Here is a 27,763-nt window from a genome sequence, read left to right on the forward strand (position 1 = left end):
CGGATCTTCTTGAAACTTGGCAAGAGCCCATAGAGAGAAATGATGTCCCTTAGAAGATCGAGCGGCTTCAGTTCTTGGACAAGCTGTATTTTGTACGCTTTCAATTTAAATCATTCTACACTTCAGTACGAGTTGCTGCGAACGGCGCCGAATCGACTCTCGATTGGTCTTCGTGTACTCTTTCAGCTGTGGCTGCTATATTTTTTTCCTGCGGGCTGGACGTGGTCTATTCGGTTGAGTGACATCTTATTTGAATTTTAAGTTTCAATATGGTGATGGTGTTGAGAATAGCGATTATGTTGACCTTAAGTTGAGCGAAGCACATGTAATAAAGTTGAACGATTTGTAATAATTGTTTAGGCGTAAGTTCTTTCATGATGAGCTGCCAAACAATACTGAGCAAAAATAACATGACAGTTTGACATGATTCACAAGTGATATGTCAATAAAAGGCTATTGAATAAAGTATTTCTACTTGGATATCTTCTTCTTCTTAATTGGCGTAGACACCGCTTACGCGATTATAGCCGAGTTAACACCAGCGCGTCAGTCGTTTCTTCTTTTCGCTATGTGGCGCCAATTGGATATGCCAAGCGTAGCCAGGTCCTTCTCCACTTGAGGAGAGGAGATCTTCCTCTTCCTCTGCTTCCCCCGGCGGGTACTGCGTCGAATACTTTCAAAGCTGGACGGGAATTATGAGTGACTTATAGAGTTTGGGTTTTGTTCGTCGAGAGAGGACTTTACTTTTCAATTGCCTACTCAGTCCGAAGTAGCACCTGTTGGCAAGAGTTATCCTGCGTTGGATTTCCAGGCTGACATTGTTGGTGGTGTTTACACTGGTTCCAAGATAGACGAAATTATCTACGACTTCAAAGTTATGACTGTCAACAGTGACGTGAGAGCCAAGTCGCGAGTGCGACGACTGTTTGTTTGATGACAGGAGATATTTCGTCTTACCCTCGTCTACTTGGATCACCTCTTGGAAATAAGCTATTTTTTGACTTTCCATTGAAAAGAGAATTTTGCGCTCCGTAAAATCATAAAACTAGAGAATAAGAGAGTTACTTATTTTGCGGTGGATTTGACAGAAAAATTCATTGACGTATGGAACAGAAAGGGCCGGAGGCCCGTGAGAATTCGACAGGTCGTTTCGTTTATGTCGAACAGGTCACCATCTCAGCTCAAAGCTATTTCGAGAAAACATCCATAATAGCGAAGTCTCTGAATAGAGAAAACTCTCATGTACGCTTAAGAATTTATTGTATTTATGTTAATGGCTGCGTCATTATAATTGTTTTAACTAAGTTTTTTATTTAAGCTGAATTGCCTTGTTATTATATAAACTTAGTGTTTATTATTTCTATGTTAATTTTAGTTGTAGGGCTTGCATAATAAATGCAACTGATTTGGTTGCCTCACGAAACAGTTTTGTAAAATTTTTATTGTTGTAGTAAATAAGTAGAGCAAACGGAAATAATAAAATATCAATAAAAACCTTCCAGCTGATAGAAAAAGTAAATAAATAAAAGCATTTTCCACAATTTATTGTTTTTTATTTCTTTATTTATATACTTCGCTAGTAAATAACGTACAACGTACAAAATAATAATAATAGTAATAATAATAATCACCATCTACATCATTATGATTACAATAAACATAATTATTATCAAACATCGAAATCAACTAATTATCCTCAATTTCATACTCATTATATAACAAAGCATTTTGTATAAACATTATTTATGGTAGACATGTGTGTGTGTGTGTGTGCGCATGTGTTCAATTTCAACTGTTAACATTTTTAACATACAGACAAAGCACATATTTTCAATTATTTTACATAAACTTTTAAAATATTCGCAATAAGAGTGATCATTACTATCATAATGATTATAACCGTTACTTTATATAGTTACACATATATGTGTGTGTGCGTGGGAGAGTGTTTTGGTTAAGGAGCGATAGATATCTACCAAATATTAATATTGTACATGTACGAGTATAAGAGGGGGCGGGTGGGTGCTATCACTTTTAATCATTGGAGAAATTTTACTTTAACAGCGAATCTTCATAATTAACGAATTCATCATCATAATCAATAATTATAATTTGATAATAAACGCAATAAAATAATTAAATCAATAGATTCGATACATATACATACATACATATATACCTATATAATATTTATATTTATAAAAAACGTAATAAATAAAATAATTTTATACACATCATTTATCATATTTATCATATTATTAGCGGAGCAAAAAATACACTTTATAGGGAAACTGTTGGACTTAAGCCGCCGCTAAGTCAATTACAGAATTAGAGGAGAAAATACAAACAAATACTTGCAAATAGGAAAAATACAGTTATTTAAAGGAAGCACGAATTTAGTTGAAATTTCCGACTGAATATACATAATAATTATACTTGCATACGATGCTGGCAGACCGCTCGGGCAGCCCGCGTTTAGGCGCTCTATATGCGTGTATCACTGTAAGGCCGTGCTCTCACAAGCGTTAATTAAATCTTACATAATATTTATCTAATGCATCCGTATATACACAAAATCTATAACTGTTTGTATGTGTGTGTATGTGTAAGTAAATGTATACAAATATTCGATGCAAACATATTACAGTTTTAAGCATTTGTATCGCTTCGGCATTGAAAATACTAGGTATGCCTCCAAATGGACGCCTTGGCGCCGTGCCTTGCAGATATGCGATCATATTAGTTATTCTAAAGGTTCATTTGGAGTTGGAAGCATTTGTTGGAGCGTTCACGTAATCAATATAAAGAGGCTTCGACGACGCTCAGAATGGCGCGACCGGCTTACTTTCGCAATGGATCCAAACTCTCCAACGTGAAGTCATCTACACTCATCATCTTGCTCTGAAAGTAATATAAATGAGATATGTATGTACTATATATGTATGTAGTGCAAACGTTTCATGTTTCAATAAAAGCTTAGCAAACTATTTCATACTAAGAGATAATAATCATAATCATAAATGAGGCATTAGAAAATAATTAAATTAACATTGTAATTATTTTGTTATTCTGTAATCCATAAAAACAAAAAAATCCAGGAGGATGGAGTCATATGTAGAAGTTCACGCAAGTGAGGAAAGTTCTCTGATCGCCATTCATGACCAGAAACGATTTTTTGACATATGGCTCAAGCAGCTCACGACTTCCGGACTTTGACCAAGTAACCTCTGAGTAGCCTAAGGACATCCGTTTGAATGCGAGCTAAATAGAGAAGGCGAAACATTCCCTCGACAGGATTGTGCGCTAGGTTTGGGACCCGCCACGTAAAAAACAGTAGCAATGAAAACCAAACGACAGCCTCAGATGAGAGACCCCTCTTTTGATGACGACCATGACAAACGAAATAAGGACTACGATTTAAGGGCATGCACCTAAAATGTCCGGTCCCTTAATTGGGAAGGTGCCGCTGCCCAGCTGGTTGATGTCCTCGTTAGAGTGAAGGCTGACACCATGCGATGGGCGGACAAGGACTTTTCCTTTTGGCATTTACCACAGTGGCCATATAAAGGAGCACAAATTTGGTGTAGGATTCGTGGTAGGAGAGAGACTGCGTCGTCGAGTACTGTCATTTACCCCGGTGGATGAATGTCTAGCCACAATCCGCATCAAAGCGAAGTTCTTCAACATATCGCTGATTTGCGCCCACGCCCCGACGGAAGAGAAGGACGATGTGACCAAAGATGTCTTCTATGAGCGTTTGGAGCGCACCTATGAGAGCTGCCCCCGCCACGATATCAAAATCGTGCTTGGCGACTTTAACGCCAGGGTGGGCAAAGAAGGTATCTTTGGCACTATGGTCGGTAAATTCAGCCTCCACGACAAAACATCCCCAAATGGATCGAGGCTGATCGACTTCGCCGGGCCCGAAATATGGTTATCTGTAGTACTAGATTCTAGCATAAGAAAATTCATCAAGCCACTTGGCTGTATCCAGTTCGAAAAACCACCAACCAGATCGATCATGTTGTGATAGATATAAGACATGTCTCCAGTGTTTTAGATGTGCGTGCGTTCCGAACTCCTAACATCGACTCGGACCACTATCTTGTGGCAGCCAACGTTCGCACCCGTCTCGGGGTAACAAAAAACGCACGTCAACAAACACAAGGAAGGTTCGACGTCGAGAAGCTGCTATCATAACCGACAGCAGAACGATTTTCTACTCGACTTGCACTTCTGCTCTCTGAGAGCACTCGTCAACAACTTGGTATAAAGGATCTGTGGGACGTCATTTCAAGCTCCTTACGTACAGCTGTAACCGAAACCATTGATTTTCGAAAAATGCAAAAGAACAGCTGGTACCATGAGGAGTGCTGTGTCGCAGCGGAGAGAAAACCGACTGGCTACCTCGCACCGTTACGATCGACCACAACACGTGCGGGATGAAATAGATACCGAGAGTTGAAGAGGGAAGCGAGACGTATTTGCAAACAGAAAAAGAAACAGGCCGAAATGCGTGAGTATGAAGAGCTTGACAATCTGGCCGAAAGGGGTAATGCTCGAAAGTTCTACGAAAAGATGAGGCTGCTAACAGAAGGTTTCAAGACCGGAGCATACTCTTGTAGAACCCCCAAAGGTGATCTAGTGATCGAAGCCCAAAGCATACCAAAATTATGGAAGGAATACTTCTCCAGCGAAAGTACGACGCCAGGAGAAGGCGAACCCAATTCCCCAATCGATGCCGATGGAGCGGACGTTCCATTGCCCGACCATGAAGAAGTTTGAGTAGCAATTACCCGTCTGCAGAACAACAAAGCTGCGGGGCCGATGAATAGCCGGCCGAGCTATTCAAACACGGCGGGAAAGAACTGATAAGGAGCATGCATCAGCTTCTTTGCAAAATATGGTCCGACGAAAGCATGCCCAACGATTGGAATTTAAGTGTGCTCTGCCCAATCCACAGAAGGGCAGACCCCATAATCGGTGGGACAAGCCTCCTCAACATAGCGTATAAGGTTCTATCGAGCGTATTGTGTGAAAGATTAAAGCCCACCGTCAATAAACTGATTGGACCTTATCAGTGTGGCTTTAGACCTGGCAAATCAACAACAGACCAGATATTCACCATGCCCCAAATCTTGGAAAAGAGCCATGAAAGAAGAATCGACACACACCACCTCTTCGTCGATTTCAAAGCTGCTTTCGACAGCACGGAAAAGAGCTGCCTTTATGCCACGATGTCTGAATTTGGTATCCTCGCAAAACTAAAATGGCTGTGTAAACTGACGTTGAGCAACACCAAAAGATCCGTCATGATCAGGAAGGACCTCTCCGAGCCGTTCGATACCAAACGAGATTTCACACAAGGCGACTCCCTATCGTGCGACTTCTTCAATCTGCTGCTGGAGACTTTGCGTTGCGAGTTTTCGAATTTTAAAAGACAGCGGCTACGCTGGGTAGGGCATGTTGTTCGCATGGACGAAAACACTCCAGCTCTGAAAGTATTCGACGCAGTACCCGCCGGGGTAGCAGAGGAAGAGGAAAACCTCCACTCCGTTGGAAGGACCAGGTGGAGAAGAACCTGGCTTCGCTTGGAATATCCAATAAGCGCCACATAGCGAAAAGAAGAAACGACTGGCGCGCTGTTGTTAACTCGGCTATAATCGCGTAAGCGTTGTCTACGCCAGTAAAGAAAAAGAATTAACGCAATAAATCTAACAATCACCCCATCAATTAATTGATTCTACCGCAAAGTCATCAATTAAAACATTGGCAAATCATTCAAAATTATCCGAATAATAATCTGATTTCGATCCATTTCGTGGTTCCCTACTTTTTTGAAGAAAAAATACGGAATCTTCAAACTTAATGGGAAATCTTTACTATCATTCGTTGGCCGCCGTTACTTCTCAGATTGTCCGTCGAGTCCAATTTTCGACCATTTCGACTGGTAACTGTTGAATGACACGCCTGATGTTTTGCACCAATGCCTGCATCGAAGCTAGATTGTCCGTATAGACTTCAGACTTAACATATTCCCACAGGGAAAAGTCTAACGGTGTGATATCAAACGTTTCACGTCATCGCTGAACAAAATTTGGCTCGAAAACGTCGGATCTTCTTGGAATTTTTCAAGAGCCCATAGTGTACGAGAGCTATGTCGCTTGGGAAGGTCGAGCGGCTTCAGTTCTTGCATAAGTTTTATACGCTTTCAATTTAAGATCTCGATGTAAAATGCGTTTGAGAAAAAATTGTAATTTAAAACAATTTATATATCTGTTTCCTTTACCTTTTAAATTAGAATCTTTTTGTTAAAAACTTTTAAATATTTTAAAATATTTTCCACACACTCTTGTCTTAGCGAGTGTCCTTCATAACTTCAAAACTACTGCACCAATCGTTTTAAAAGTTTAATAATGTTTCAATATATAATTTACCAGGCCTTACTCACGTCGAGGAGTTACTTAAGACTTTAGCATTAAGAAATTTTTTGACTGTTTTTTGCTAAAAATCAAATTTTTGCCTCGAAAGTGTTCTAAAAATACAAGTAATTGGAAATTCCAAAAACTCTCTCGGCTTTACTTGGGGAAAACTAATGAATGAATATTGAATTTTTGAGCACGGTTCATTCAGCATAAAATTATGAGGGCACCGCAAACATACTTGTATGTACATAGGGCGTTTAAATCGCCTCATAGATCTTAAGGAAGTATTTGTCACATTAGCATGTAGGAATCTATGAATCAAATTCTTTAAGCTCTGAATGGCGCGTAAGATTCTATATAAAAAAGTCAGCAATGTCATTGTTAAACGACCTTAAGCACACTGATAATAAACTTAAAACTCATGTAGTTTATGAGAGAATAAAATAAATAAAGTAAACATAATGAAACAAATAGCGAAGTATAGTAAAGCAGCGGCTAATAGTTGCAGCCTCATCATCATTAACGCTCACCTTGAAAATACTGGGTCCATTATTTATTTCGAATGGATCCGAGCCGAATAGATCTGTATTGCCGTTGGTCACGGTTATGTTATTATTGTTGTTTGTGCTTGTGATGTTGTTCGTGACCGATGTACTGCGTCTGGGTGCGGCCACTTTCGGCGGAGGTGCCACTATACGATCGAGATAAAGCGCGAAAAGAGAACAGAGAAAAATAATCATTAACACAACAAACAAACAATTATTTCAAACAACAAAACAAAACAAACCAAACAATTCGTTTAAAATAAACTGCACAAACATACTGACACATACGTCCATATACATACATATTTGTACTTATGATATAAAGGTATCGGAAAGAGCCGATGAATTGGCGAAAACTTTTAATTGCAAATGAAATGCCAAAGCGCCGAATTTGTAGAGCAAATTGCATACATATGTACATATATATGTAAGTATGTATGTATGTCACCAAGTAGCATTGGCTGAGCACTTACGTAACGGCGGCGTTAGGTCGCTTGTAAAATTGCTGTTGCTTAAACTATTGCTGTTGTTGCCGACACTGGCGCTGCTCAAACTCAAATTAATGCCGTTGTGGTTGTTATTCACCGATTTACTATCGTTGTTGTTGTTGATATTGTTATTCTGATTGGTAAACAATTGTTGGCCATATGATTTGGCTGGCTCAAAGCCGAACAGATCGTTGCTAATGTTCTTGCCGCCACCGCTGCTGCTGCTGCTCCCGCCGTCGACGCACTCATCGGCGCGCGGATCGAAGTCACTGTCTGAGTCGGAGTTGAGTAGCAGCTCCTCCATTTTTTGGCTATTCGATTTGTGTATGATTTGGCTTGGTAAATTGTTGCGTGGCGGCACGATTGGCACAAAGGATGACGACGATCCCGACGATGATTTCATCGAATGCATTGAATTGGTGTCAATCAACAGTTTATCTTCAAGCACTACAACAACACAACGAGAAAAAGTATTATATTTCTTAATTGGAATGAGCTAAGGTCTTTTGACTTACTGTTCGCTTTGGTGGCGTTGCCATTGGTTAGTGCGCCATTTTCAGCAGCCGGCAGATCTAGTATATCTTTGATGCCCATTTTGAAAAGCATCGAATCCAGTTCGGATTTTGGCAGCTTCAACGATAACTCGCGCAGTCGACTTTTGTAAATGGCGATCGCTTTTTCCAGCTCGGCATTCTGCTGCTGCGCCTTGCCCAGATCTGTCTTCTCAACGCTGTTGATGTATTTTCTACGAGAGTTAATAAGAATATACATAGTTATTAGAAATATTAAAGGGGCTGCGGCAGTGAATTAATGAATTCTTGATGACTAATCAAGTAGAATTGTAGAAACGGCAAAGGCTAAGCAAGGGGGTGGATCGATGGCTACCCTATCAAATCAGATGTACTTGAACATTTGAAGAGAACAGGGAATAGTTCTCCAATTTCTCAGACTTTCTCTTTGGGACAACGGTTATATAACACATTCAGAATTTGGGTTAAGTTATGAATGAAATATATCAATATATTGACAAATCGCTTCGAGCCTATATTAAATATATTGAAAATATTAATATCGATTCCAATGCTTTCACCCGAAAATTTGAATATATGTATACCCATATTGTTTAAAATTAGGCTAGTAAAACGGTCTAGATGTTTTACCTCACCTTTTTCTAGAATTTGAATATTGATATTTAGAGCATGTTAAGAACTTTTTCTTCAGCATTGTATTGGGAGATATAGGGTGATTGGAAGACTAGCAATGGAACCTAGAATGGCGACAGGGCAGCATTTGAACGTAGCAAACAATGAAAGACGAAATTGAACGCGTAATGGTTGGGAGTTGAGAGTTTATGAATATATTTGACAGTGACCAAGACTGCGGCGCCACGTCATAAGTAATTAATTCTTTCAACTTACTTGTAAGCCAAGTCGAACGCCTGTCCGATGGTCAGCGTAATGTCCGACGCCAATTTATTAGATATGAATACGAAGCACTCATGTGTCTCCTCAGTGTTACTGCCACCGGTGCTGTTACTGCCGTTAGAGCTACTTACGCCGTTGCTGCTACCCGTGGAGGTGCCATTGATACCACCATCCAGTGGCTTTACTGTTTTGGCAATAAAACTAAAGAACTTCTTCACACCCTTCTCGTCGGCACAATACGAAATGTTGTGCAACGGGAACTGATGCAGAATCTTCTGTGTGCGCGGCTCTTGTACAGCGACACCATCCACGCTGATGGTGATTTCGACTTTTTTACACTTTTCCTGAGTACCCGTCTCGGCCTTCTTCATCTCCTGGGCGAACTGCAGCTTACGTATGGCATCTTTAACCACTTCAATGCCTTTGGCCTGCTCCACAGGTAAATTCCCAAAGAACTGAAAGTTGTTCAACGTTAGACAAGCACACACACAAACACTCTTATGGTACACTCACCTTGACTAGATACACGACGTGGCCATTGACGAGTGCATCGGGCGTATGCAACCAATTGCGCTTGTCCTTTTTCGCATCCTCCGTAGCACCGTTTTTATCGTTTTTATTGCTATCGTTTGATTGATTCTTTATGTTGTTGTTGTTGTTCTGTTTGTTCCAAAACATCAACTGCGACATGTTGCTGAGTGGTGCGCGACTATTGTTGCTGAGGAGTTGATGTGTCGGCTCTGCAACGGTTTTGCGCTTGAGTGGACTGAATTTCTGCGCCGTTTTGAATGGAATTATATGACAAATGCACCAAGCGAAAAATCCAAAAAGTCAAATATCAACAGATTGCGGTTTACTGCTGTGAAACCTGTAAAATGTAAAGAGAAAGAATTAAAAAAAATTAATGAATTTGATAATTAACAATCGATTGCAAGCAAAAACATCAAGATTGCAATAAAAATGCATGCTAATTTGCATACAATGGCGACAAAATTCCAATTTGTATGCGAAAAATTAAAAATGACGATCATCTGCGGCGCTCAGCTCCTCTAATTCAAGTCGTAGATATGCGCATGCGTGTGAGTCTGTACACACCCATACATACATACCTATACATTATTTGTACATACTATTTGTTAACATTTATTCAGTGTCAACCGCTGCTGTGACTCTGTCAAGATCAGCGATCTGTGAGGTATTTAAAGCAAAAGTGTCGACGGCACAGTTAAGCCAGCTCCACCTGAATTGCCAATTATTTATTGCTAGATTGTAAGTAAATATTTGCTAGCCTTTGTTATGAGAAACGCTTCGAAGGAATTTTGTTTTCTTCATGCTTTTCAAATTGGAAAATCCACTTGCTAACAAAACAACAACAAGCGCGCATGAAACTTAGATACATATGTATGTGTATCTGTGTGCATATACATATGTACATACATACATATGTATGTATGCACGCCATGTTATTGCACAAAATATATGTAAAAGTTCCCATCCCCAAGTAGCAGTTGCTCACAATCAATACTCGCCATCGCACTAACCATCCACACGCGCAACACGGCACACTATTGCACTGCAAGCCAACTAATTAACGCCAACCAGACGAATTGCTGACTCGTTGAAATCCTAAGCTGCAAAGCTTCAGCGTTGAAGCGCACCGCATCGTGATTCTAAAGGCGGCATCAATTCTCAAAACTGAATGTTATTACCTAGACATACATACATACATATATATAAGTATATATGTAAATACATATACATATGTATATGTAAGCGCATAATTATCAACACCTCCTCATACGAGTATATATATGTATATACAATGTACAAACATATCACCGATACATAGTCCAATAATCCCAGACAGCGCACGGCAGGTCCCCTTCAGCCAGCTTATGTATGACGTGCGATCAGTTGTCATGATCGGCGTCGACGCTTTTGCGCGTTTCGCGTTCCCATTAGCGTTTGAAACTTTTTGTTTACCCATTTTTCAATTAATTTCTAAACTCAAAACTGGTATGAATATTAAGTAGGCACATACACTCGCTCATACACAATAGAAAATATTCATCAAAACAGAAATAATCGCACATTAAGAAGGCATTCACCATCGCACCGCCGTCAGTCGATTGACACCTAAATAACTTGATCTGTTTTTTAACTACGTCGCAGATTGGGGTTTAGAGTTGGTTTTTGTAATGAGACACATTTGTTTAGAAAAACGAAATAAAAGTAATGGAGTAAAAAACAAACGAGAAAATTTCGTACATACAAACAATCGCCAAAAACGAAATGACACAAATTTTTGTGGAAATAACAAGTGAATGAGCTGAACAGTTGTAATGTGATGTTACTGCAATTGATTGTTGCATCATGCGATTTTGATTATGTGATTATATTGACAATGTAATATAGTTGGACCAAAAGGCAATTACTGAGAATATAAAAATCATTATTAATTGATCTTGTATATAATGGATGTAGACCCAATTTTAACTTTTTTACTGCCGGTGCAGCTGTTCTCTGCGTTTGTAAACAATTATGGAATAAATAATAAAATTCGACTAATAACGTCTTCTTCTTTAGCGCTATATCTTCCATGCGAAAAAAGCCTTTTTTGACAGATGACGCGTCAGTCGTGTCAAGCTGTCATGTTATTTTTGTTCAGTATTGTTCGACATTTCAAGATTTTCACCTGAACAACTTTTACAAATCGTTCAAATTTATTACGAAAATTCACATCCTGTAGGGAATGGGTTTCGCGCACTTCGCCCAACTTATGGTCAACATAAACGGCATATTATTTGCAACACCATCTTGATTAAATTATTGGATAATATTCGATCGAATAGACCACATCCCTCGAAGAGAAAAAAATATAGCAGCTGTAGCAGCGAGTTTACATGAAAATACTACAGAGTCGATTCGGCGTCGTTCGCAGCAACTCGGACTGACTTACAGATATGAAACAACTTGCCATTTTACGTCGAGATCTTAAATTGAAAGCGTACAAAATACAGCTAGTGTAAGAACTGAAACCGCACGCTCTATGGGCTTGTGAAAAGTTCCAAGAAGATCTGAAGTTTTCGAGGCAGATTTTTTTCAGCGATGCTCCCATTTTTGGCTCTATGGGTATGTAAACAAGCAAAATTGCCGCATTTGGGAGAAAGAGCAACAGAAAGAGATTCAAGAGCTGCCATTTCATCCAGGAAAACCAACGGTTTGGTGTAGTTTGTGGGTCATCGGTCCATATTTCTTCAAAAATAAAGCCGGTGAGAAGGTAAATGTCAATGGCGACCGTCATCGCGCCACGATCGATTATTTGATGCCTGAAATGGAAGCTCGTGATCTCGGTGACATTTGGTTTCAACAAGACGGCGCCGCTTCCCATACATCGCATCAATCAAGGGATTTATTGAGAGAACACTTCGTTGAGCAATGTAACGGATATCACACCGTTAGACTTTTTGCTGTGGGGATATATAAAGTCTAAAGTTTATGCGGACAATCCCGCTTCGATTCAAGCATTGGAGCAAAACATCACTGGTATCATTCGCCAGTTACCAGTCAGAATGCTACAAGGAGTCATCGAGAATTGGACTCAACGTATGGACCATCTAAGATGTATCCGCGGCCAACTTTTGAAAAAGAAAATCTTCAAAAAATAAGTGCCAAAGAATGTATTTTCGCATTAAATAAATTCCTAAAAATTGTGTGTTTTCTTTAAAAAAATAGCAAACCTTAAAATAGATCCCCCTTTATATGGAAAATGAATTAAAAATCTCCGTATGTATTTTTGTATTTTTAGATCAGATCAATAAAATATATAGCTACCGTTCAAACTGACCGATCGAAATAAAATTCTTATATGGAACCCTTTTTTACGTCTACTTTTGTTACGAAAACATTATTCCTTTATAACTGTTTGAGAATAAAAATGTTTTTCTTTTTGGCAAATATCACGAATTCTAAGAAACAATTTTCCAACTGATTAACACGTTTTGCTTTAATATGTATATATATTTGCATTATTCTTGCTACTTTGAATCACGCTTCGGTAATTATCGCTAATAGCGACTCATAAATAAATATTTTCAACTGATTTTCTTATCTAAAACAGCTGAGATATTTGTACACAATAACATGGCAAGCATGTGGATATGTAAATGGATAGCTATTATGTACATATATATGTATATATGTACAAATGTTATTTATCAGCTAGAATATTTTTATTGGAATCCGGGCGAACACTCCCCCGCTCCAATAAAGCGATATGGTCCGTTCTGTGAGTACTACTTCCGGTGCAGTCATCAGATAGCTGGTGCTGGGGCCTTGTGCCAAGCGAATGATTTTTCCCATATACGCAAAGTTTTGCTTAGATAAAGATATGGTCTATATGTACAGTTAGTATAAATGGATCTTTAAATGTTTGTTCAACGCTGTGGACTCATGAAGTGCATATGAACTCAAATAATTTACAAGCTTTTCATATGCCAGCATACTGTCGTTATCTGCTACTTGCGGCACTTACAAATTCTAAATTGGAGCTGCTTACTAAAAAGCACGTTATATTGTTCGTCTTGATTAGATTCAATTTCTGCTCGAGTACAAAGCTAAAGCACGGACTGCCCATTAAGAAAGCATGAATCCAGCCAGCGCATTTGAAAGAAGAGACAACAATAATTTTACATACATATATGTATGTATATGCACATGTGTACAAACAGTCATAGCAGTGAAAAGTGCAGAAGTAGATAAGTACTTGTATGCACATATTTACGTATGATCAATTATGAGAATCCAAAATTCATATTAGTAAACGCTTTTTTTGACACTTTGTAAATTCCTAGTTTTCTTTCGTTATAGGAGATCTCTCAATAGTGTATTTGCGCAAAATGCTATACAACCTACTAACCTACCAACCAACAGAAGACCATTTCAAATTCCAGGGCTTTAACGCCAATTTTGTGCTGTAAATATTTCAATTACTACAGCTGTTTTTGCAGCGAATAACTAATTTGCTCTCTTCCGGGCAAGCCGCCGGGAGCGAAAAAAGCAAGAAAACTCTACACTAGAGAGCTAATGTGTTCCACTTTTGCAACTTAAATATGTTTTTTTGCAACCCATGATGGCTTGGACTTCTCTCTAAGCAAAAATTGAGAAAATGTCAAATTGCTTGAGCAACGGGTTTTTTGTTTACAGCCAGAATAATTTTACAGCACTATTTATAAAACATAAAAGTCGGAAATATCTAAAAGCTTTAGAAAATCTAAGTATTTTATATTTTACCCCAGCAAAGTAAATGTAAAAGTAGAATTGTGGATACTCTAACTAGCTTCTTAAATACTTTTTTCTCCCTAAGGGTGCCCGCAGAATGGACGCTCGGCTCGGTTTGCACGCCCACTCTGCGGCCACCTTAAGACTCAGCGCTAGCTAAGTTCTTTGAAAAATTAACAACCGCTAGCTTTTATCTGTGTCTGGACCTCACTAGATACTTAGCTCATATCGATCAAAACTCATGTAAAAGAGTGTAGTCTAAAATATTTAAAGAAAAATGCCTAAGTGTTAGTATAATACATAATTTAAGACAAAAAGGCAATAACGGGACACATTAGCCTACATACAAATATTTACTTTCGAAATTCCGACCTTGTATTCCGATTTGCTCAGTGAGTAAACAAGGTGACTCAGGGTCAGGGACAAGTGCATTGTTTTCATATTTATACTCTTGTAACATGTTGCTAAAGAGTATAATAGTTTTGTTCACCTAGAGATTGTATGTATGTATCACCTAAAATTAATCGATATTGATATAGGGTTATATACATACATATATATATGTATATAAAGGATCAGGATGACGAGACGTGTTGAAATCTGGGGAACTATCTGTCTGCCCGTGCAAGCTGTAACTTGAGTAAACATTTAGATATCTTGATGAAACTTGGTGCACAGGGTCCTTGGAATTCGTAGATGGGCATAATCGGACCATAGCCACGCCCACAAAACGGCATTAGGGGAAAACTTATAAAGTACCATAACTAAGCGCTAAATTAAGATATACAAGTAGAACTGTAATTTGGCACGAGAGATCGCGTGGCAAGAAGCACCTTAGGCCTAAAAATTTGGAAAAGTGGGATTGGCCCCGACCCCTATTTGATATAATGCACATATCTCCTAAACCATTTAAGCTAAAAGAACTCAAGAAACTCAAGAAATCTGTCAACAACCACGTTTACTTCCCATGTAGCATAATTTTAACTTCCATCTGTTTCTTTCCTTTCCAGTATACAAATCAAGAAGCAATTAATATACGGGATAAAACTTTGCAGGAATAAGGTCTTTAGAGTATGCCTCCTATGACCAAGAATTTTCCAAATCCAACCAAAACTTTTTAGGACATTCTTCTTCTTCTTTGCTGGCGTAGACACCGCTTACGCGATTATAGCCGAGTCAACAACAGCGCGCCAGTCGTTTCTTCTCTTCGCTACGTGGCGCCAATTGGATATTCCAAGCGTAGCCTGGTCCTTCTCCACTTGGTCCTTCCAACGGATTGGAGGTCTTCCCCTCACTCTACTTCCCCGTCGAATACTATGTCGAATACTCTCAGAGCTGGAGAGCTTTCAGTCATTCGGACAACATGACCTAGCCGTCGTAGCCGCTGTCTTTTAATTCGCTGAACTACATATGTCCATGTTGTCGCATAGTTCATACAGCTCATAGTTCCATCAAATGCCATATTCGCCGTTACCAATGCGCAAAGGAAAATAAATCTTTCGCAGAATCTTTCTCACGAAAACTCGTAACGCCGACTCATCAGATGTTGTCATCGTCCAAGCCTCTTCACCATATAACAGGGCAGAATGATGAGTGACTTGTAGAATTTGGCTTTTGTTTGTCGAGAGAGGAATTTACTTTTCAATTGGTTTGGCTTTTGTTCGTCGAGAGAGGACATTAGGTATCGAATATGTGGATAAATGTGTGGGATATACAGTTTAAATTCAGAGAGAATCGTTTTCTATAGTATCTCTGTGTACCAAAAATTGGGTCGGATCAATACTTTTCTGAGCCCCCTTTATACCTAACATAAAGATTTTCGAACTTACGTGTGATTTTATACCGCATACATATATCAACCAATACGTTAGTTAACTCAATGAAAATGAAGGGACGTGTTTTGCTCATAACAGTGTAACTCTGTGCCTTTTAGTCCCCATAAAACTAATATCGGGATTTTCAAACATATGATTGGCGATTGTATGTGAGGTACCTTAATGAAAGCCAGGGAACATTTTTTAGTATGTGGCAAAATACAGGTTAATAGATAAAATCGATACTACCCCAACTTCTATAAACCACATATAATGATTTTCGTTTTTCTAAAAACCCTTATGTCGAATAAGTCGGTCAGTGTATGAATTATATATGTATAGTACATGTATAAATAAAATTGCCTGGATTTCGTTTCTCTGGTTGTCGTTTTACACCTTAAGGTATTTCCCTGGAGTTAATTCTTGAAAATTTCAAGAGTATAAAGTGTTCGGTTGTACTCGAGTTTAGCCTTTCCTTACTTGTTTAGAGTTAAGTTTGTTTTTCAGAATCGCCATCGAATTAATCTTATTACGTCTTGCGACGTTTTTAGCAGCAGACAGAGAGCAGCTGTTTTGTCGCCGAAAGCCTTTGTTTTTAAATAACTATATATGTATGTATATAGTATTAGAATAATTAAAAATTAAACAACAAACATTTTTTTGATATCATATTCACCTACAAAAATACAGTTATACATAATTCTAACTAAGGACTTAAAATAATTTAAATATTTGTGGTTTGTTCTTATCATTTGTTTGAAAACATATTTCATTATCAAATTTCATATAAACTTTATAAACAACAGTATTTACTTACAAAATTCAAAGGAAAAAGTACTTTCTTATCATTGGAACAACAAAAGCTAACGATAAGGAATCTGCAAAGCGGAATATAAACATTCATATACATACTTATATATGTAGCTCCATCAAAACATGTTATCAACAAAACCTAGTGGAGCCTTTACTTTTATTTGCGCGCCTGAAATTGTAAATCTATGGTCCAAATTATTTTTTTCTTTTCAATGATTTCAATTTTGCAGTAACGTTCCCAAACTTCTCTCTCGGCAGCAATTGCATCGCGGAAGAGAACTTTTTAGAATTCGTAATAAAATAATTAACGTTTTAGAATATAACGCAGTTGTATTACTCTGAGGACTTTCCTAAAAACTGCGCGACAAATTAACTTTTTTTTATCAAAAATATTTCAACAATTTCTATAAGATTACAATACCGTGAGTAATGTTGTGCAATTTCGAATTGTTTTGGGTTCGTTTATTAGGCATAATAAGGCATACATACATACATACATATATACATATGAAATCTTCAATGGATTATTCTGAACAACTTTGCCGAAGAAACGATGGGTCTAAAACCTGTTTTGAGCCAGCGATTTTTCAAGCTAAATTTTGTTCAACAATGAGGCTCATTTCTGGCTCAATGGGTATGTAAAGAAGGAAAATTATCGCATTTGGGGCAAAGAGCAACATGAAGAGATTCATATTTCGTATTCGGACCATATTCTCTCAAAATGGTTAAGATGAGAACGTAGCCGTCAATGGCGACCATAATAATAGACTATTTGATACCTGAAATTAAAGCTCGCGATTTGGGCGACATTTGGTTTCAACAAGACGGCGTGATTTCCCATACATCGCATCAATCAATGGATTTATTGGGAGTACACTTCGCTGAGCAGTTAATTTCACGATTTGGCCCGGTCGATTGGCCACCAAGATCGTATGATACCACACCGTTAGACCTTTTCCTGTTGAGATATATAAAGTCTAAGCGGACAATCCTGATTCGATCCAGGCCTTGAAGCCAACCATCACGCCTGTCCTTCACCAGTTACCAACATTTGAAAGAGATAATCCTAAAACTAAATGCCAAAGAATGTTCTTTCGATTGATAACAAACATTCCCCATTAGATTTGAAGTTTCCGTGTTTTTCTTTTAAAGAATAGGGAGCCTCAAAATGGATCACCTTTATAAATAGCATTGTTACATATGTGTATACATATTTGGCGAATATCTTATGTTTTTCCTATAGTTGTTATTATATAATAAGTAGGAGATTATTTATTTAATACTTAAGTTACATACATATATGTGTGTATATGGGTTCGTGATTTACACTCTCATCTAAGCAAATACCAGAAGTACAAAACCAGATTTGATAGGGGTCATCTGGGCAATATGATGTCAAAAATGAAGAGAAAAAGCTGTTATTAAACCATAAACATAAATGTGATAAGTGTGAGCGGCAAAACTGATTAAAATTAAGTATATAAATAAACACTAATTCATCTTGCGAGACACTCTGTAGAGGCTCGGTATAAAATATTTGTACAAAGGAGTTACTTTAGAGTAAATAAGTGGGTAAATAATAGCATATAGAGGGTTTTTGAATTATTGTACTATCAATATATTTAACTGCACAAAGCTTAAAATAGATTTATAACATAAGTAAGAAATCCAGCGAAATGATATCTGACCTAATTATAATGGTATCATTTACTAATAACAAATATTTTGAAGGATCATCAATTATTCGCTTAAAATTCCTTCCACCGTAATTAGTGGCGTCGATCCAAAAGCCTCAGTGCAAATTTAAAATGCAACAAAAGAACTGTAGAAACCATAAATTAAATAAAACGAAGATATGAGCATTTTCATGCAAATAAGTATATGTATGTATAAGTTTCCGCGATTTATTGAACTTTGCTGGCATACAAAGGTGTCATTGGCCGTTAATCAAATGCGAGGGGTTCCATTTCCATTTCCATGGGTCATTAACACTCAAAATTTATTGAAGCGTCTCTTATCAGCACTGGCAAAATTGGCGGAGCGTGAGTCACTAATACTTTCGTATATATGGAACTGATGTACATAAGCATATTGCCGTTAGCATGGACAATCAATAGTTATTAATAGGTATATATGTACATACATACATATGTATGTATTTATTTATAATGATAGATGACCATTCGGTCAGTGATGGGGTTATGAATTGATAGAATCAAAATTGGAGAAAAAGTAAAACAGGCGTCAATGCCATAAGGTCAGAGCACCTGTATTGTCTTCTTATTGGCGTCCTTCGATTTTCAAGTAGCTTCGTTTGCAAAAAAGAGGTCAACAAGACCACTAAAAATTTGTGGCGATCGGTCAAACAGCTGTCAAATTAGCGGTGCGCTGAACCGCGAAACTCAAGTGCCATAGAGTCACAGTTATTTGAGTGCATTAAAGTACACCCATACATACACACAAATACATACATATGTAAGTACTTATGCATGCATATTTGAACGCTGTCACATTAATTAGTTTCACTTTCAACTGATGGAAGTGTAGACAAAACGCAATAAACATTAAAAACAAAGCCAACAATTATCATTGACCACCGAACACAATGCAAATGCGCAATAAAAGGCAATTTGAAAGTGTAAGAAATCGAAAGCACAGTTCAGCCAAAAGCCGCGTGAACGCTTTGACGGAAAAGAATAGTTGCGAAACACATACTTGCATACATACATACATACATATGTACATGTTTGTGTGGATGTGAAGCAACAGCGAGCCAACAATAAATACTGAATCAGTGGTGAATTGAGGAAAAGAAATGAAAATATTGAGTCATAGCGCGAATTATTTCGGATATGTTATCGAAAAAAATATAACAACAACTAGAAGTGGTATTAGTTATGTATGTTAGTATTACCCACTTGTCCGCTTTTGGACATTAGAAAGAAATCAAAAGTGGGCACCCGCTATGGGCATGCGCTTAAATATACATATGAGCGCTACACTTTCGAACGTGAACGCATGCGCAAATGCAAAATACTGAAGTGACATATTCAAATCTATACGAGTATAATAAGCAACACATACATATACATACATATATGTATGTATGTATGTAAGATAAACAAATATTTCAGCGTAAAAACGAACACATCAATCTCGCTCGTTGGGAGTTTCCAATTATGAATTTAGCAATTCCATAAGTCAATGCGTTTATCTACTCAGTAATATCGTACTTATAGTCACATCGTCCCAAAGCGATTCTAATACACATATGTACATACATATGTACATATTGTACATTCATATGTATGTATGTATATCTCTGCAGAAAAGGATTAAGGGAGCAGACGGCTGGCGAGCGATAATGATGTGCAATTGCGTATCGCTTGCGGAAGTCATTGTTCGTTACTGCCTCTAGATGGCTGCTGGTTGCTTTGGCTTTGATTGTTGCTGTCAATTGTTGTTGCCGTAAGCGTTTTGGCTCTTGCCCGAGTTGGCTATAAGTGCTGCTTCGATAGCTTCTTTATTATTCAAAGAGTGTTTGCCATACATATGTATGTATGTACATATATTAGTTTGATGTAGAGAAATATGTTCGACAGCGCAACCGCCGGCGGCTCCAATAATAAACAAGGGAAAGCTAAGCTATTGCGCAAAGTTGTCTGTTTGGTTTGACTTCCTACTAATTCTTACACGAAATTTACATAATATACATACATACAAGTATAAGTAGAGCCAATATTAGCACACTGTTTATAGAGAAGGCATACTTTGACGTAGCGAACTGTAATGAAAGACACCTTTGAATGAACTATGTGGTAAGGGCGGATCATAGAAGTTCTAAGTCGACATATGTACATATGTATGTATGATTCATAAAATCAATATTATCTTGCTTGCTTTAGAAAGCAATGTCGCTGATTTATCTGATAGTAAGCACTAATTCGATTATTTTTTTCTAGTTTCAGGAAGTTTGTTTTTTGTCGAACTTACATACATACATATATACACAAGAAAAAATATTAACTTCGGTTGCACCGCAGCTATAACACTCTTCGCAAACACAAAAGATTCCATCCAAGAACTTAATATTGATCGTCCAGTTTGTATAGTAGCTATGTATGTATATGCTATAGTTTTCCGAGAGAAAACTATGTTTTCAAAATTTCAGATCGATATTTCAAAAACTAAGGCACTAGTTCGCGTTTATACAGACAGACGGATATGTCTAAATCGACTCACTTCGTCATGCTGATAATATGTATATATATTTTATAGAATGTCCGACAATTCCTTCCGAACTACATCTCGTGGCAAATTTAATATACCCCGCCATATATGTAAGTATTAAGACAGATATAATTTTGTTACATTCGGAGAAATTTGTAAGCCAGAAGTATGCTTTTCATACCCGCCAATAAAAGACGAATGGTTTCTAAAAACTATTGGGTTATATTTAGATCATAAAAACGTTTTTGGTAAAATACCACATGAGTCCTGATGATACAGTTTACAACGGGGGTTTCTAATAACCGACCGAATTGGACAAAATAAAATAAAAAAAAAATATTATAGTATAAATGAAATCAAATATACAAGAAATCGACGCCAATAACACCATTTATTACCACAGGACCGAATGTGATGATTTCCGATTTCTCGTTTTCATCTCCGCACCGAATATCAAAATAACTGTTCAAGTATCGCAAAGATTAAAAAAAAACTAAATGTGAATTGCCTAAAAAAAGATTTATACAGGTTATCGCCTATTTCTTTGCTCTCTGCGGAGTTTTTATGGAAACTAGTCCGACCCAGCAGATTTAAATATTCCATTCGATAAGGATAATCCAAATACGCCTTATAACATGGCTAATCCATCTACTGTAAAATAAAAAATGTTAAATTTGAAACGACCATCCTTCCAATAATTCCCTGATTAAACGAATTGAATTAATAATGTTGGACACCTCCTTTCCTCCACATCACAATTTCCTCATTTGTCGGAATCGCTGATATGAAACCACCAAGAAAACTTTGCTGCCATACAAACTGAACGATTGAAATCAAGTCCTTGAATGGAAATCTTTCGTATTTGACGAAATATTTTTATGAAATTTGGTACAGATTATTTTTAAGACACCGCTACAATAACTGAAGAAAATTTAGCGTCTTTTCTTGTTTATTTTACCAGATATCTTCACGATCTTCTTGAGATCGGATCGCAATAGGCTTCCATAAAAACTGAACGATCAAAATCAAGTTCGTGTAAGGCAAGTTTTTTTATTGGTGAATGGTTTTATATGTAGTTTTGGTGCAACCGAAGTTGACGTTTTTTCTTGTTTTTGTATTGACTCATATAAATTTAAACAAGACTAGTGCAATAACGGCTTCTACTGCTTCAAGAACTTAAAAAAAATATTTAAAAGACATCCTGTCCTGCATTGAACATAATATAAATTCTCACGAAAAATCTAAAACGGGGACGATTGAATCAATCTTGACTCTATTTTTCTCATAACATTAATGCTTAAGAGCTAACTGAACAAAGAAGCTTATTGAAAACAAAAAATTAACAGCAAAGTCTTCACTATTATGTGGACGGGAAACTTGGATTTTTATAGCTCAACACAACGGCAATATTAAAGCATGGCTCCAGCTGTAGTCAATCCCCCATTGGAAAGCCAAATTACTATTCTAACAGTAACCGAATTCCGTTCGCAGTATGCGTGCATATAAATTGAGGAAATTCAAATATGAGATGAGGTAGTAAATGAAATGACCGACTCGAAGTGACCACTAATGAATATGAAGAGGCTATAAAACCACTAAACTCGTTCTAGAAAAATACATTGCATACATTTCTATATACTTGTCTATGCATGCCTATGAATGTACTTGCATATATACTACATACTTAATACATTCGTATATAGATTTTTTTGTATGAACGAGCAAGTAGGCATTTCCAATATTTTTAATGAATCGTCGCTTAGACCTGTCCACCAGCGATGGCGAGTCAGAGCGGAAGCTGGGCCACTCAATTAGCGGTAACAGGATTTTCAGGTTAAAATTCACCACGCTCGCCGCCTTCCAACTTCCCTAACCTTCCAGCAGCGAAGCCGTTACGACAACGACAAAATATGTTTGCTGCTGTAATATTAGAGGAGTGAGCGAGCAGCTGTTTTTATTTTCCATACTTTTTTTATTTCTACTTTTTTAAACGCTTCGGTTTTTTCTTCGCTGATTAGTAGTTTTTTATTTCTCTATGGGTCGGTCGGTCGGTCTGTAGTTGTTATAGATTTGTTTTTATGACTTTCTTCGTGTATTTTCAAGTCATACATACTTTCCAATGGTTGCTTGTTTATAGTTTTTGTAGTTGTAGTTGCCGTGCATGCACTTATATATACATATCGACGAAGAGTTTAGGAAAAAGAATGTCTGGCATTTGCTCGTCGATCGGCTGACAGCAGGTAGCCATTTCCTTCGTCAGTTAGGCAGCCAATTTTATGTGGAAGCCTGAGACGCTCGTGAAACACGCCTATATGTACATATTGCTGTATGTGTGTAGTGCAAGCATAGTTGTGTATGCATGTAGAGGTATGTGCGTGTCGCAGTCGTAGATTTAGCAACAGGTGGTCATTTGCAAAAACAAAAATAGCAACAGATGGAATTTGGCTCTTATGGCAGTTGCGATGAACGAAGCTGAGTTTCACGGTCTTGTTGAGCGCACATAATAGCAACAAATGTACGTATGTATGTATGTGTGTATGTGCACAGTAATGGACACACACGCACTCACCACACTGCAAATAGCAATCTGTTCTGATGGTTTTAGGCAAAAAATGTGCATTTGACTTCACACAAAACAGATTTGTATGTATGTATGTATGTATGTTTGTTTGTACGCACGCAGCTTTTCTATTGTTACACAATTTTTTCACAGCCATTTACGACAAGTTGGCTTTTCCTTTTTCACAATGTGGTTGGTTACATACATATGTACATACATAATTTCCACAGAGTAGACACCAGTAAAATGAATATTGGCTTTGAAAACTAAACTAAAAAGTCAGTTTTTTGTTAAAAGATGAGTTTGAAATCACCTTCTCTGTGCACTTGAGGCAGACACCACCCTCGTCGCAGCAAAAATAATTCTCACCGTAGTGAGCTTGCAGACATTTGATTCACGCAACAACAATAACAGCAAAATACACAATATAAAAACAGTAAAACACAATGCTCAATGCATTCAGCGTAGCGCGAATTACAGGTTCAAGCCGACAATGGAGTGCACGAACACGTCTAACTCACCACACGTATGGTCGCGAACTGAAACTCAACTAAACCTACAAATAATAAACGACATAAGCAAACGACCGACGACATACGACAGTGACTGTATTCCAAGCTGAGCTCCAACTGATGACTGGCATCTAGCGCTGGTCATATAATCCACCATCGACGGCGGAGAGAGCTCTTTTCCACATGCTGTCATAAACATACTCGTACATATACAAAAGCCACCATGAATGCATAGCCCGAAAGCAAAGTCGACAAAAAGTAATAAATGAAAATAAGTAACAAAAGATAAAGAAAATTAACTACTCTCAGCCGATTGAACAGACGCAGCTCAGCAGCTCACCAACGAGCCAGCAAACCAACCAACCGACCGATCGACTCATCTAACTAGTACTTGTACGTACAAAAACAACAATAATGCTAGCAATGCAGTAACAACAAAAAACTGGATAGCATTAGCGGCGGACCATGAGCGGAGGTATACAACTGGCATCAGCAGCTATAACTATTGTAGTAATCATTCGGTTTGCTCACTTGTTAAATTACAGCGTTACCGGACTTAATTGCCATACACATTTTCCCAAATCATAAAATCGAACTCCGGTTCCACTAAAAATAACCAAAATGTAGGAATACGTATTTATGCATATGACCACCACAGAGCCCATATCAATAGAGAGTGGAAACTCATGAAAGTCTTTCGAGTATACAACTATAAAGATCACAGAAAAATTATAAAATTTAAGGATTTAATAGACTGTTCTTGGAAGACGAATGCCAAAAAATTTTTTTTATCGACTCCGTCCATCAACCACGAAATAAAAAAGGAAGGAGTCAAGGCCCGGGGATCTTTTCAAATCTGTAAGTGATCTATCAAGAAGATTTGCGCTGTGGAAATAAAGCTCTCTGCTTCTTGGTTATAGTGAATAGTTACAAATCAAATACCGCACACAGTTAGAATTATATAATGAAACAAAAGTCAGCTCTTATCTGATGACCATTATACAGTTTTTCTGTATACACATATTTAGTCAAAGGGCGTTCGTATGAATTGTTTTTGTAGATGGGCATTTATGTATAGGCAAGAAAACTGATATGTACCTGTTACTATGATAACTTTTCAAGGTCCACTTTTAAAAAAAAATTAGCATTTTCAACGAATTTGTGCAGCTTCGAGGATCCGTCGACAGAAAATTGGTCAGTAACCATCATCTAATGAGCCATCATTGGACTTTAATTTCTTTTACATATACAAAATAGCCTCGTATACGATCGGCTCAAGACTTGATAGCGGCTTTATTGATTTCTACAGTTAAATGATTCGGAGCTTCTTAATTCCGCTCTAAATAACAATTTCGTTTAACAACATCATTTTATCGGGACGACCAAAGTGTCCTTTTTGTCGGTATACCATCAAATGTGTAGTCTCCTCTAATAAACTATGCATGAAGAAGAACTAAGCAGGAAAAAACGAAACTAAAATACCCTTTGGAATAAAGAATTTTGCATACCAGAACTTGTTGTTGATTGTTCAGTTTGTATGGCAGCTACATATACATACATATGTACTATGTTATATTGGTCCGACGAGCAGCTTCTTGGGAAGAAAAGGACGTGTGCAAAATTTCCGATAAAGATCTCAAAAACTATTTCGCGGATATACTATTCAGAACATCGTACTGATCATTTATACAATATTCGTTATAATATAGCGTCTTCTACGGTTCCATCTGTTGACGAAACGGTTCTTAATTGAAATTATGAATGTGAACCGCTCAAATGTAGTTGCTATAGCAAAACACTCACACAAATCTCTTGCTTTAAACATTTCAAAAACTAATAGTAATGCTGGAATATTCTTGACTGCTCACATCTGGCAACTTCTGACTTATTTTTGCAATCGCTGTGATTTTCTCTTCACTTAAATCACTTAAATCGCAAATTAAAATTATTTTTTAGAAAAAATAATTATTTCAGCCACAAAACGTACAGAAAATGGAAGTCTTTCACAAAGCGTTGCTCAATGAAAGCCTTTCTTTGAGCGTACAGGTGAGCACAGACATAAGTACATACCTACATACTATATACATACATATGTACATACATGTGTATATGGATATGTAAATATGTGTATACAGCCACTAATCGCGCTTTCATAAATGAGATTTTCGTACAGCACAGGCTTGCAATCGCAAATTAAATATCAAATATCCAGTACTGTTAGACCTACTGTTACTGTTCAATTCGTAACCTTTTAAGTGGTATTTGTGTTGTTGTTGGGTATATTTGCAATAACACAAATATGCCTTGTTTTATTAGGTGTTCAACCGCAAATATAGCACGTAAACACACGCACATACATACAAACATATACGAGCGCTATGTAAATATGTGTTACGTACGAGCACAATACGTTTCTTCGGATGCTTTGACAGCGCTTTATTGCTCTTGCTGCGAGCGGAGCGAAGTGGGTGCGCGCTGCGCTGACGGTTTTTTGCATTGTTTCGACAAGATCTTACAGACCTTGTTGCTTTTGCTTTTGTTGTTATATTTATGGGGTTTTTCAAAAACTTCCAGCGAATTTTACTTCTTTTCGCCCATGTTTGTGTGTGTGTGTGTCTTATATTTTGTTTATTAAACTCGGCAGTACGAGCTGTTTTTAGCCATGGCTGACGCAGTTTTATTGCAAATTGGCTCAAAACCTGTTTTTGGAATCAAAAACGCAAATTTCGTTCTAAGTTTTCACTTTGCAATTGTTTGCTCCTAATTTCGCAGCATAGAGGAAAACTGTTGTGAATTGAAACGAATCGAATCGCTTTTTAGTTTCGCCAATTAAATGGCGTAGCATACACACCTTTTCGCTGGCCACAATTATGCCCGTATGAATTTTCCAAAGCTTTGCCGAAGCTACAGGCTTTTCACTATCAATTAACTTTCCCAGTTGTTGGTTTTCGACCGATTTTGTGCGACACGATTGTCGGCTTTTTATAACGAATTTCTGCGTCGCGTTTTTTGTATTAAGTAATTACGTTTTTTAATTCACAAGCGCTACGAAAATCAACTAGCCTACAACCGAGTTTTCAATAGTCGATAGACGACTCTGTACAGAGTAAACGGAGGTCAGCACAGATAACGATGGCGTCGACGAGTGACGTTGAACGCGCACGAAGGATGCCACAGCCCTGTAACAGTAAATAGCGACCGCAATGACAACGTGTGAGCAAAAGCGCAACCAGACTCGGAGCACTTTGATCAAATACTAAACTGCGGACTGAGTGTTGGGCCGGCAGATGGGATCGTTTGGACTGGCTTTATGAAAATAAGCGAAGCAGCAGCAGGCGAAAAAGAGCGAAGGTGACGAATGCACGAACCGACGGCCAGACAAGACGTTCACCGATTGAGCTTTAATGCGGGCGAGCAGCACCAGGTTGAGCCAGCGCGTTATATGCCGTACTCACCACAGCTTGTGCTTGATAGAGCGTTTTACTTAGCTAAATTAGCAGTAACAAACGCAACGCTTAACTTACCACAAACGTCGGCGCTGGGGAACAGCTTGCTATTTGTTGATAATTTAGAGATGATGTTGTTTTTCCGCAGTGTTTTTCGTCGTTTTGTTTGGTTTCAACGATAAGAGAACTCTATCAACGCGAGTGTTCATGAGGTTTGAGACATGCC

General features: G+C 37.8%; 1 protein-coding gene across 4 annotated transcripts; it reads right to left on the reverse strand.

Moving 5' to 3' along the window:
• Positions 1-1,523: 1,523 nt before the first annotated feature.
• On the reverse strand, positions 1,524-27,763 carry LOC105227680 (PTB domain-containing adapter protein ced-6). Of its 4 annotated transcripts, none has more exons than XM_019990838.3 (7): positions 27,616-27,763; positions 9,396-9,750; positions 8,877-9,337; positions 7,974-8,203; positions 7,444-7,905; positions 6,956-7,116; positions 1,524-2,901 (listed from the first exon to the last, which is right to left on the reverse strand). In XM_019990838.3, exons 2-7 carry the CDS (start codon positions 9,570-9,572, stop codon positions 2,842-2,844), a joined length of 1,551 nt encoding a protein of 516 aa, XP_019846397.1. In that variant the 5' UTR covers positions 9,573-9,750; positions 27,616-27,763; the 3' UTR covers positions 1,524-2,841. The 4 variants fall into 4 exon arrangements, with proteins under 4 accessions (XP_019846397.1, XP_011205458.1, XP_011205461.1 ...); XM_011207156.4 differs by lacking the exon at positions 27,616-27,763 and adding an exon at positions 26,943-27,488; XM_011207159.4 differs by lacking the exon at positions 27,616-27,763 and adding an exon at positions 24,101-24,227.

The sequence above is a fragment of the Bactrocera dorsalis genome, chromosome 3, assembly GCF_023373825.1.
Source record: "Bactrocera dorsalis isolate Fly_Bdor chromosome 3, ASM2337382v1, whole genome shotgun sequence".
NCBI lineage: Eukaryota > Metazoa > Arthropoda > Insecta > Diptera > Tephritidae > Bactrocera > Bactrocera dorsalis.